We start from the raw sequence: 13,118 nt of genomic DNA, 5'->3' as shown, positions 1-13,118 counted from the left end.
TCAAGCTGCATGGCAAGGATACTGGGAAAGGTAGGGGTGAGTTGGGAGGGTGAGTGTTTGCCTGGCTGTGTCCAGAGCTAATAGCAGACTGTACATGGCTGAGCTTCAGTCAGAGTTAGCCTGCTGTGCTTACATAGCCACGGAATGTGACACTCCACACAGTCACGTTCAACCAAAATGGCTTCCAGAGCAGCTCACTGCACCCACAACACCTGCTCTGCCCACTATAACCCCCTCCGTCTGCCCACTACAACTCCCTCTGCCCACTCCACCCCCCGTCAATTGAATTTGCAGGCTGTTCATTTCGAAGAGAGGGGAGGTGGGTTGGAGCATGTGGAAACTCTGTCTGGACTCGTTGGGTGGTGGTGAGTGTGAGTTTTATTTACACCCTGACTTGGTTACTTTTTTTTTCAGGTGCCGAAGTTGTCTTCAGACAAAGTGGGCCTGTTCCTGGTGTGTAAGCAAACACCAGTGTGTCTCAGACAGAGCTGAGTGTGGCAGTGCAGTTATAAATAACATCCCTGAGGTAAGGTATTAATCTGTATGTGCCACCAGTTAGATCCTCACACTGCTATCAGATAGGATTAAGCTGCTTCATAATACTGACTGATCTCCCTTTAGCTGTGGAGAGAGTGAAGAACTCGTTAGTGTCATTCCTAATCGATTGTGGATTATAAGCTGCTATTTTGATTTTGAAGTGCAGTTATTGCTCGATATCCTACCTGGCTTGCCACAGTCATGTGACCTCGGCCATGATGGAATCCCCAGTGGCATTGTAATACCCTAACTATGTTCAGGATTGTGGGTTTTAAACAAAAATATAAAGATGTTGGCTGGAATTCTCTGATCTCATTCATCTGCCACCAAGATCAGCAAGAATGGAGAATTTGGTGCTCAGCCAAATCTTCATTCATTGCTGCTGGACCAGAAAATCCAAGCTGTCGGAAAATCCTAGCCATGTTCGCATATGTCGATTCAAACTAACAAGAGGTTTATTGTAGGAGCTGCTGCCTCTACAGAGCATAAACTGAAACTAAAAGCAGGAGCCTGTGAAACACCTTAATGACATCACTGTCAAACCATGTGACTGGCTCTTAAAGCAATTATGCAACCACTTAAATATGTAACAGCAGCCATGATACATTGATTCTAATAAAGACTTCATATGAGAATTTTGGCAGAATTTTCTCATTTTGTTGCAAAGCAATGCAGTGGATGAGAGACTGGTGTGGGATTGACCAGCCCCAGAGGTGGCTTCCTCCCATGTATGTTCTGGGAGTCAGTTAAAAGAAAGCGAAAAGTGGCTCCTATGGTGGTGGCTCTGTTTAAAGAGTGCCCTGCCAACAATTTCATTTTTAAAGGGTTGGGATGCCATTTTTAAGGGGCACCTGATACAAACTATCAAATATTGTACCCCTATGCAACACTGGCCCCTCCAAGGAACAGCACCCACTGCACTGCCCCAGGGCCAATTCCTGGGCATGAACCACACTCACTCTCCCCCTCACTACCCTGTCCTGGAGGGGATGTATTCATCTGTGCACCTCCATCAGGTTCTGCTCACTTTGTGCGTGTTGTGGGGTACCTGTCTAGCACATTGATGTGAATGGACAATTTAATGCAGGGCAGAGGGGCTATCAAGTTCAAAGACCAAATATTTATATTTAAATTTGTTTCATGTCGGGATTCCTGTTGCGTTATTGACAGGGACTAGGGATAATGGAACCAGGAAATCCTGCCACCATAAACTGCAATTTGTGACACCTACGGAATTTCCTACCTCTGATCCCGGATTCAAAAATGGGAGGAGAATATCTCCCCTGCCCCCAACCCTCCCCATTAGCTTTTGACCACTTTAACATAGTTTCAGGAATGGGGCTGAGATTGAGTTTGGAGAAGCTGTAAGAGAAAACACAGCTAATCAAAGAGAAAGACTGACATGTCCAAGCCTGCTAAAAGCAGGTGTGAGAGACAAAACTGGCTGTATATTGTCCAATCTCACTCCTGTCAAAATTAAAGGAGATATGTGATAGGACTAGCGTTTTTTTTTCTACTTGCAATGGCAAAATGATAAGATTGAATAAATAAGCCAGAGTCAATATGAATAGCAATACTTCAAACATTATTGGGAAGAGACTGCTATAAACTGCATTCAACATTAAATCAAAGAACAAGAAAAACAAAATGCAGAAATTTTGAAACCCAATTGAACAGAACTTAAGTGCTCAACACCAGGTGTAAAGGTGAAAAAGTGTCCATTGATCAGTATGTGACCACAATAAAGTAGCTCTCAGAATTCTGTGAACTTGGGCAACTAAATTAAAGGGACAATTGCCCTAGGTTTAAAAGATCCTGCAGTGAGAGAAAGTCTACATAGGGAGGAAAAACTAATGGTAAAGAAAGCAATAGACGTGCCGAAATGCAGAAGTTGTAAAGTATCAGCTAGAACATATTTGACCAATAGATTCACTGAGCAACATTCCAGGTGAGAAAAGCAGAGTGACGGCAGACAAAGAACAGGATTTAAATATTGCGGAGGGTAGCATACTAAACAAAAGCAGGGAAAGCAGCATTTTAACTGCGAGAAGCCAAAGCATTTTGTTTGACTAGAAAGAAGCAAAACAAACTAATACAGGTGGCCACTGGCGAGATATCAGTAAAAGGTGGCAGCAGTAGCAGTGATGCAGCATAATGATTTGTTGGGTCTCAGATGCCAGTCTCCAGCCAATTCGATTCACTCCAAGTGATATCAAAAAATGACTGAAAGCACTGGATACTGCAAAGGCAATGGGCTCTTACAATATTCTGGCAATAGTACTGAAGTTACCACACCCCTAGTCAAGCTGTTTCAGTACAGTTACAACACTGGCAGCTACCTGGTTTTCTCGAAACTTGCCCAGGTATGTTCTGTACACCAAAACCCAACCAATTACTGCCCAATCAGTCTACACTCGATCACAAATAACTGATGGGAGGGCTCATAAACAGCACTATCAAGCAGCACTGCTCAGCAGTAAGCACTGTTCAGTGACACCCAGTTTGGGTTTTGCCAGAGTCACTCAGAGTCCTCATTACAGCCTTGGTTCAAACATGAAGAAAAGAGCTGAATGCCAGATGTGAAGTGAGAGTGACTGTCCTTAACATCAAGGCAGTGAAGTGTGGCATCACGAAGCTGGAGTAAAATTGGAGTCAGTGGGAATTGGGAAAATGTCCACTGATTAGAGCCATACCTGACACAAAGGAAGATGGTTATGGTGATTGGAGGTCAATCATCTCAGCTCCAGGACATCACTGCAGGAGTTCTCCAGGGTAATGTTCTCGCTAGTGTCTTCAGACGCTTCATCAATGACCTTCTTTCCATCATAAAGTCATAAGTGGAAATGTTTGCTGATGACTGCACAATGTTCAGCATCAATGAAGAATTTGTTAGTGCATGAGAGAGAAGTGGGAGACTTGAGGGGCTGAGAGACACCAAACCCTGGGTCAGTAAACTCCTCGAGCCAGGGTTTGAACCTGAATCTGGCTGGTTAGTGATTGTACTTTGATAGACCTGAGCTGCCCTGTCCCAGAGAGACATTGACTCTTCTCTGGCACACAGCTACCTCCTACTCTCTGGCTGTTGCGTTACAGACAGGGTCCACTCAGAATACAAAATAACAGCCCATTCTTCAGATCCAATTTCCATACACTGACAGATACCGTCAGGTGATCTCACCGAGATCATAGAATCATAGAATCTCTGCAGTGAAGAAGGAAGCCATTCGGCCCATCAAGTCTGCACTGACCATAATCCCACCCAGGCCCTACTCCCGTAACCCTGCTAATCCCCCAGAATAGCAAAGGCAAGTTCTGCAATGTCAATGTTGTATCTTGCAAGCTCTCTGGCAACTAAGGCTGTCCTTCTCTCTGGTCTGTCTGCTGTAGGGTTGTCCAAAAGATTGCGCACATTCCAAGTGCCAATGGCGAGCGGTGTCACCTTGTGTTTTATTTTAGTTTGACCGCAAGTTGGGATCCCCGCCAGCCGCAGTTAACTGGCCAGGGTGTAGTGAAGCAGACAATGTTTAGGGCATCTTTTCTAGCCCCTTCCTCATTCTACAGAGGTGAGCAGTGTGTTTCTGAAGAGGGCTGCTCAGGCATCCAGGTAGACGCTGAGTTCCACTTGGTCAGTGGAAAACGATCATTAAACCCAAGCTGCCTGTGTGCAGGTCCGTGACTACACCTCCCAGTGTATCCACACCTGCTGCTTCATCACTCGCCCATCACCGCAGCACTTCAAGGGTTGAACAGGACACTGATGATGATGATGATGGTTTCGAGACCAGCGCTTGATTTGGATTAAAGTGAGGGAGAGTTCCGCAGCATCAGCTTCACTCTCTCTTCCCAATTCCCATCTAGATCCAGTGGCAAGACAAGAGTCAAGATGGTTGGAGGTGGGACTAGGTGCAGTGGATGACCAGGACGTCTTCTGTGTCTTGTCCTGCTCTTTGCGTTCCACGATGCTTGCAGAGACCTCCGGCAGATTGAGCAGACGAGAAAAATGGAAGATCCAACCCAGGGGATACCGGGGATAAGGATACCCCTTGGCTGTGGTGAATTGGCAGCACAATCTGATGCTTGCTGATTGTTATTATGAAGCAGTTATTGATTTGACATTTTATCACTGGCATTTTTTGTGTTACAGAACTTTACCCAGTGTCCACAGATGATACCAAAGAACATCACACCAATGACCACAGGGAGTGTCAGGAATATTCCAGTCTCCTTGATCAACAGTGAGCTGCTCAAGGTAATTTCCCAATATATTCTCCATTTCATCCAATCAGATTGAGTGAGTTAGGAAGCCTCAAATGCTGAGTCTGGATCAGCAATGAAGCTGATTTCAGCAGTTTTTTCAGCCATTCCCCATGTCACCAAGTGCCTGATGCCTGTCTTAAACTGGAAAGAGACAGGTAGCAATGAGAGTAATGGGCAAAGACACAGCAATAAGAATTCAGCTGCTGTAATTCAGTGCAATCTGAAAAAGGTGACAAAATGAAGCCATTTGGGCCAGTGAATCTGTGCTAGCCCTTTACAGGAGCAATCTCACTAATCCCACACTTCTAATTTATCCCTAAAACTCTCCACTATGCTCCATTTTCAGATAGTGATCAAATTCCCTTTTGAAAACCTCATTGAATCTGACAATTCACACTCACAGAGAGTATATTCCAGATCCTAACCACTCACTGTGCCAATCTGTCTCCACCACACTCTCAGACAGTACATTCCAGATCCTAACCACTCACTGTGTGAATCTGTCTCCACCACACTCTCAGACAGTACATTCCAGATCCTAACCACTCACTGTGTGAATCTGTCTCCACCACACTCTCAGACAGTACATTCCAGACCCTAACCACTCGCTGTATGAATCTGTCTCCACCACACTCACAGACAGTACATTCCAGATCCTAACCATTCACAGTGTGAATCTGTCTCCACCACACTCACAGACAGTACATTCCAGATCCTAACCACTCGCTGTGTGAGTCTGTCTCCACCACACTCACAGACAGTACATTCCAGACCCTAACCACTCACTGTGTGAATCTGTCTCCACCACACTCACAGACAGTACATTCCAGATCCTAACCACTCGCTGTGTGAACCTGTCTCCACCACATTCTCAGACAGTACATTCCAGATCCTAACCACTCGCTGTGTGAATCTGTCTCCACCACACTCACAGACAGTACATTCCAGATCCTAACCACTCACTGTGTGAATCTGTCTCCACCACACTCACAGACAGTACATTCCAGATCCTAACCACTCACTGTGTGAATCTGTCTCCACCACACTCACAGACAGTACATTCCAGATCCTAACCACTCACTGTGTGAATCTGTCTCCACCACACTCACAGACAGTACATTCCAGATCCTAACCACTGTGTGAATCTGTCTCCACCACACTCACAGACAGTACATTCCAGATCCTAACCACTCACTGTGTGAATCTATCTCCACCACACTCACAGACAGTACATTCCAGATCCTAACCACTCACTGTGTGAATCTATCTCCACCACACTCACAGACAGTACATTCCAGACCCTAACCACTCGCTGTGTCAATCTGTCTCCACCACATTCTCAGACAGTATATTCCAGATCCTAACCACTCGCTGTGTGAATCTGTCTCCACCACACTCACAGACAGTACATTCCAGATCCTAACCACTCACTGTGTGAATCTGTCTCCACCACACTCACACACAGTACATTCCAGATCCTAACCACTCGCTGTGTGAATCTGTCTCCACCACACTCACACACAGTACATTCCAGATCCTAACCACTCGCTGTGTGAATCTGTCTCCACCACACTCACAGACAGTATATTCCAGATCCTAACCACTCGCTGTGTGAATCTGTCTCCACCACACTCACAGACAGTATATTCCAGATCCTAACCACTCACTGTGTGAATCTGTCTCCACCACACTCACAGACAGTACATTCCAGATCCTAACCACTCACTGTGTGAATCTGTCTCCACCACACTCTCAGACAGTACATTCCAGATCCTAACCACTCGCTGTGTGAATCTGTCTCCACCACACTCTCAAACAGTACATTCCAGATCCTAACCACTGACTGTGTGAATCTGTCTCCACCACACTCTCAAACAGTACATTCCAGATCCTAACCACTCGCTGTGTGAATCTGTCTCCACCACACTCACAGACAGTACATTCCAGATCCTAACCACTCACTGTGTGAATCTATCTCCACCACACTCTCAGACAGTACATTCCAGATCCTAACCACTTGCTGTGTGAGTCTGTCTCCACCACACTCACAGACAGTACATTCCAGATCCTAACCACTCACTGTGTGAATCTGTCTCCACCACACTCACAGACAGTACATTCCAGACCCTAACCACTCACTGTGTGAATCTGTCTCCACCACACTCACAGACAGTACATTCCAGACCCTAACCACTCACTGTGTGAATCTGTCTCCACCACACTCACAGACAGTACATTCCAGATCCTAACCATTCACAGTGTGAATCTGTCTCCACCACACTCACAGACAGTACATTCCAGATCCTAACCACTCACTGTGTGAATCTGTCTCCACCACACTCACAGACAGTACATTCCAGATCCTAACCACTCACTGTGTGAATCTGTCTCCACCACACTCACAGACAGTATATTCCAGATCCTAACCACTCACTGTGTGAATCTGTCTCCACCACACTCACAGACAGTACATTCCAGATCCTAACCACTCACTGTGTGAATCTGTCTCCACCACACTCACAGACAGTACATTCCAGCTCCTAACTGCTCAGTGTGAACATGATTTTCCTTCTGTTCCCATTGCTCCTTCTTTAATCTGTTACCTTAAATCTGCGTCCTCCTTCTCAATGGTCCCACCAATGGGATTTTTTTTCCCAATCTGTCCGTGTAATTGAAGTTTCTCACCCCTGGAACCAACACTGACCATGTGGGAATTCCATTACATAGCGTCCTCTAGCTTGATAGGCACCCTTCTGTCATTACTATGTTTTCTGTCACTCAGCCAATTTTGTTTCCATGTTGTACTTTCCTTTTTATTTCATGAGATTTAGTTTTGCTCAATAATCTGTATCAAACATTTTTAATATCCATATACTCCACATCAATGGCATTACCTTCATCAACTCTCTCTTTTATCTGATCAGAAAACTCTATCATAGTTAAACATGACTTTTCTGTAAGAAATCCATGCTGACTTTTCTTAATTAACCCACATTTGTCCAATAACTTATTTTTGACCAGGCTAAGATACTCTGTCAGAGAGTCAGTGCAGACCTGATGGGCAGAATGGCCTCCTACTGCACTGTTGGGATTCTATAATGTGTTTCTTCTATCACCGTGACCTTCCTTGGTACAGATCTTGATGCTACCTGAACACACTCTCCTCCGAAGGGATTGTTCATTTTTCCTGCCAACCTTTCATTCCATCTGATTTGGTTCAGGTCCAATATAAAGGTGGCTTTATAAAGGTGGCTTTCCCACAGTTAATTATTCTTCCTCAAAGTTGTTCCTTGTTCTGTACAATAGAGAATCTAAGCCTCATAAACTTTAGAATTCAATGATCATTTTCCCTAAATGTTCTCCCACTGTGACCTCATCTCTGCAGCTCCAGCAGTGCCACTTTCTTATTGGACTGGACACATTCAGGGAAACCTTGGTCCTCTCTGCTCTTTACACTAACACTATCCCAGCCTATACTCAGGCAATCAAAGCCCCATAATAATTACTCTAGAATTCTTGCATCTCTCTGTAAGTGCTTTGTAAATTTTTTCCGTGACCGGTTTGCCACAAATTGAATGTTGTCAACTCCTTCTGAACAACAATTCCATTTCTTTTACTCGAGTGACGTCCTCCTTACCTTGGGGTGCCAGCCAGTGTTTGTCCTCCATTTCAGGTTTCTCCTTTTCAGGGTGTGTGGACCTCCAGCAGGATGGGCGATGGGTGGGTGGAGAGGGGGGAGGCAGAGTGGGTCTGCCAATTGCAGAATTCCAGTTCCTGCACACAATGCAAAGACCTTTCTCATGGACCACCCACACATCATTAAGGATGATTCTGCTTGGTCAATATGATTACGAAGCAGAATGTGATTGGAGTTATCCTGGTTTTCTCTCTACTCCCAGCACAGCAGGCTGCAATGTGACATTGGAGACCATCGATATGAAGCACGTTGGCTGGACCACTCCACGGTGCAGTGTATGGGTGTCGGGGTGAGTACAACAAAAAGCAAACAAAATAAGCATACAAAGTGGCGAGGATTAGTGGGAAGCCAGAGAATTGGGAAGCCTTTAAAAGCAAACAGAGGACAACTGAAAAAGCATTAAGCGGGGAGAAGATGAAATGTGAGCGTGAGCTAGCTGGTAATATAAAAGAAGTTAGGAAGAGTCTTTTTCAATATATAAAAGATAAGAGAGAGGCCAAAAAGACCACTGGAAAATGAGGCTGGAGAAGTGATAATAGGAAACAAAGCAATGGCAGAGGAGCTGAACAGATACTTTGCATCAGTCTTCATGGTGAAAGACACCAGTAGGATGCCATAGCTCGAGGAGAGTCAGGGGGCACAGGTCTGTGTAGTGGCCATCACGAAGGAGAAGATTCTGGGGAAACTGAAAGATCTGAAGGTGGATAAATCACCTGGGCTGGATGGACCACACCCCACTGATAGCTGAGAAAATTGCAGAGGCATTGGTGGTGATCTTTCAGCAATCACTGGAAGCAGGGATGTAACACCACTGTTTAAGAAGGAAGGGAGGCGGCAGACAGGAAATAGTAGGCCGGTTAGGCTGACTTTGATCATTGGCAAGATTTTAGAGTCCATTATTAAAGGTGAGATCGTGGAGTACTTGGAAGTGCATGATAAAATAGGACTGAGTCAGCATGGCTTTGTCAAGGAGAGGTCATGTCTGACACTCTGTTAGAGTTCTTTGAGGAGATAACAAGGAAGGTAGATAAAGGAGATCCAGTGGATGTGATTTATTTAGATTTCCAGAAGGCCTTTGATAAGGTGCCGCATAGGACACTGTTAAATAAGTTAAGAGCCCATGATATTAAGGATAAGATCCTAGCATGGATAGAGGATTGGCTGACTGGCAGAGGGCAGAGAGTGGGGATAAAGAGTGTTTCTCAGGATGGCAGCCGGTGACTATTGGTGTGCCTCAGGGATCAATGCTGGGACCACAACTTTTCACAATATACATTAACGATTTGGAGGAAGGAACTGAAGGCACTGTTGCTAAGTTTACAGATGATACAAAGGTATGTAGAGGGACAGGTAGTACTGAGGAATTGGGGGGGGGGGGCTGCAGAAGGACCTGAACAGGCTCGAAGAGTGGTCAAAGAAATGGCAGATGGAATATAATGTGGAAAAGTGTGAGGTTATGCACTTTGGAAGGAGGAATAGAGACATAGACTATATTCTCAATGGGAAAATGCTTAGGAAATCAGAAACATAAAGGGACTTTGGAGTCCTTGTTCAAGATTCTCTTAAGGTTAACGTGCAGGTTCAATCGGTAGTTAGGAAGGCAAATGCAATGTTGGCATTCATGTTGAGAGAGCTAGAATACAAGAGCAGGGATGTATCTCTGAGGCTGTATAAGGCTCTCGTCAGACCCCATTTGGAGTGTTGTGAGTTTGTATTGAAGGAAGGTTGTGCTGACCTTAAAAGAGGGTCCAGAGGAGATTTACAAGAATGATCCCTGGGATGAAGAGCTTGTCATATGAGGAATGGTTGAGGACTCTAGGTCTGTATTTGTTGGAGTTTAGAGGGATGAGGGAGGATCTTATGAAACTTATAGGATACTGTGAGGCCTGGATAGAGTGGACGTGGAGAGGATGTTTCCACTAGTAGGAAAAACTAGAACCAGAGGGCACAACCTCAGGCTAAAGGGACAATCCTTTAAAACAGAGATGAGGAGGAATTTCTTCAGCCAGAGAGTGGTGAATTTGTGGAACTCTTTGCCGCAGAAGGAGGCCTTGAATGTCATTGAGTGTCTTTACTCAGAGATAGGTTCTTGATTAATAAGGGGATCAGGGATTACGGGGAAAAGGCAGGAGAATGGGGATGAGAAAAATATCATTGACGGGCCAAGTGGCCTAATTCTGCTCCTGTGTGTTATGGTCTTATCCAATCTCGACAAATCTTATTCGGGGGCCGGGAGATGGGGGAGAACTGCGAGGGTGCAAAATCTTGGTGAAAAATGGCAGAATGTTGTTTCCGGATAGAAACCCATATGTTTCTCTCCAGAAATGCAAGTTGGATTTCTCTCCAGAATCTTGTCAAAAAAAAACAGCTGGGCGTATTTCACATCATCGAATAGAGGGTGTGGGCCTCAATTCACCAGCAAAACCAAAGCCCGGTGCATTGACCGAGGCACCACCTTTAAAGGACAACCTGATCAAGACGATGTAATCATTCCACCCCCTCCAACCAGAGCCAACATTCACCCCCCAATCCCCCACCCTAACCAGAGCCAACATTCACCACCCCATCCCCAACAGTCAGTGCCTGCACTTCTCTCTTCCCCCACCCCCAACATCAGACCCCCTTCACCCAAACCCCACCAAATAGTCATCGCCGGTATCCCCACTTCCCAAGCCTGGTTAATCCCCTCCATGAGACTCTCACTGTGGCACAGGTTGGCATTGCCAATTTGGCATGGGGTGGTGTCAGAGGGTAGTGCCTGGCCATATCCCTCTCTCTCAGGAGCTATACTCACCTTTATGCCTCGGGGGTGTTCTCCACGACAGATTCAGGTGTGGGTGTAGCTGTTGTACATCATATCAGAGTGGTTTGAAAACAGGCCTCTGGCTCAATGTACTCCAAAGGGGTGTTTAATAATATGGTAATGTATGGAAATCACATTCACATTTGCTATGCGCATGAACTTGATAACGTCACTGACAAGATTCACAGTACCCAGGGTTTCTTCACCACCATTCCCACGAACAGAGAACATGCGTTCACACACTCACACATAGAACATAGAACATTACAGCGCATTACACATTACACATGGTCATGCTCACATGCACATTCTCACAGGCTCACACACAAATGCTCTCACACACATACGCACTCACACACACACTCGTGTGCATGTGCGCTCATGCACACACATGTTGTTCTTCTCAAGCTGAGATTAACTGAACCCCACCATCCCTGTTTAAACTCACGAACCAAGCCCTACTCATTCTATATATTAACCTTCTATACCCTCACTAATCAGTACCCACCATCCATAACCTCACTAACCCTATCAACCCCCTCTAACCTTACTAACTAATCCCTTTTAACTAATAACCAACCCTTTCCAGTTCTGTATAACCTGGCTAACTCCTACCAACTCTCTATAACACCATCCACTAACCCCTAAGCTCCCTTTGACCCTGCCTGTTGTCACAGTGAACATTGCGATGTACTGTTGTTTGGTTTGGTTTGATTGCTCTGACTGTACATGGTGGAGACAGCAGTGCTGGGGTGATGTGTAAGCAAGGCCCCACTCCCTCTCTCCATCCCCCCTTGATCTTCTTTAACCTCTGCAAATACCAACATTCTGCTTTATTCTTTCAGCTCTCCACATCCAACCGGAGCCAACTGTTCACAATCCACCTGAGTCTGAGTGGGGAACAGGAGAAATTTATTGACAATCCAAGCACCACCTCAGGTTTCAATAACTTCTTCTTTGATGTCAATGAGGTCTATTGTGTGTAAGGGGAGGGTGGGGTGGGGTTGTTGGAATCTTCGATCTTGTTGCTCAGCTGATGTGACTTGTAGCTACAGATTCAGGGCACTAACCAATCCCCATTACCCCAGAGACTGCTCCTTAACCATCGAATATTTACTAACTGGCACAACAGCAGGCCATTCAACCCATTTTGTAAGTGCCAGTTCATTGGTAACTTGTAAAATGATTGAGGGGAGTGTAAGGATATGAGGAGGTTCAGCTGGATTTTGTCTGGGATGGAACATTTGAGCTATAAGGAGAGAGTAGGTAGGCCTGGATTGTTTTCTTTCATGATGTGGAGGTGCCGGCGTTGGACTGGGGTAAACACAGTAAGAAGTCCAACAGGTTTATTTGGTAGCACAGGCCACTAGCTTTCAAAGCGCTGCTCCTTCCTCAGGTGAGTGGGGAGTTCTATTCACAAACTCAATTTACAAAATAATGATTGGAATGCAACTCTTTACAGCTAATCAAATCGTAAAGGTACAGACAATGTGAGTGGAAAGAGCGTTAAGCACAGGTTAAAGAGATGTATTGTCTCCAGCCGGGACAGTTAGTGAGAGTTTGCAAGTCCAGGCAAGTTGTGGGGGTTACAGATAGTGTGACATGAACCCAAGATCTCGGTTGAGGCTGTCCTCGTGTGTGGAACTTGGCTACCAGTCTCTGCTCAGTGACTCTGCGTTGTGTGTCATGAAGACCGCCTTGGAGAACATTTACCCGAAGACCAGAGGCTGAATGCCCGTGACCGCTGAAGTGTTCACCAGCAGGAAGAGAACACTCTTGCCTGGTGATTGTCAAATTGTCAACTCGGCCAACACTGTTTACCTG

The 13,118-nt window shown here is 45.5% G+C and overlaps 1 protein-coding gene across 1 annotated transcript in view; it reads left to right on the top strand.

Annotated features, from left to right (window-relative positions):
* plxnd1 (plexin D1) overlaps positions 1–13,118 on the top strand; it is a 176,737-nt gene that overhangs the window by 75,075 nt on the left and 88,544 nt on the right. The window contains exons 8-11 of the mRNA XM_080184802.1: positions 415–526; positions 4,682–4,786; positions 8,694–8,780; positions 12,140–12,233. Of these exons, the coding sequence (XP_080040928.1) occupies positions 415–526; positions 4,682–4,786; positions 8,694–8,780; positions 12,140–12,233 (398 nt within the window). The remainder of the gene's footprint in view (positions 1–414; positions 527–4,681; positions 4,787–8,693; positions 8,781–12,139; positions 12,234–13,118) is intronic.

The sequence above is a fragment of the Carcharhinus amblyrhynchos genome, chromosome 3 (assembly GCF_965287045.1).
Source record: "Carcharhinus amblyrhynchos chromosome 3, sCarAmb.v2.hapA, whole genome shotgun sequence".
Lineage (NCBI taxonomy): Eukaryota > Metazoa > Chordata > Chondrichthyes > Carcharhiniformes > Carcharhinidae > Carcharhinus > Carcharhinus amblyrhynchos.
This window is presented reverse-complemented; position numbering and strand designations above follow the sequence as displayed.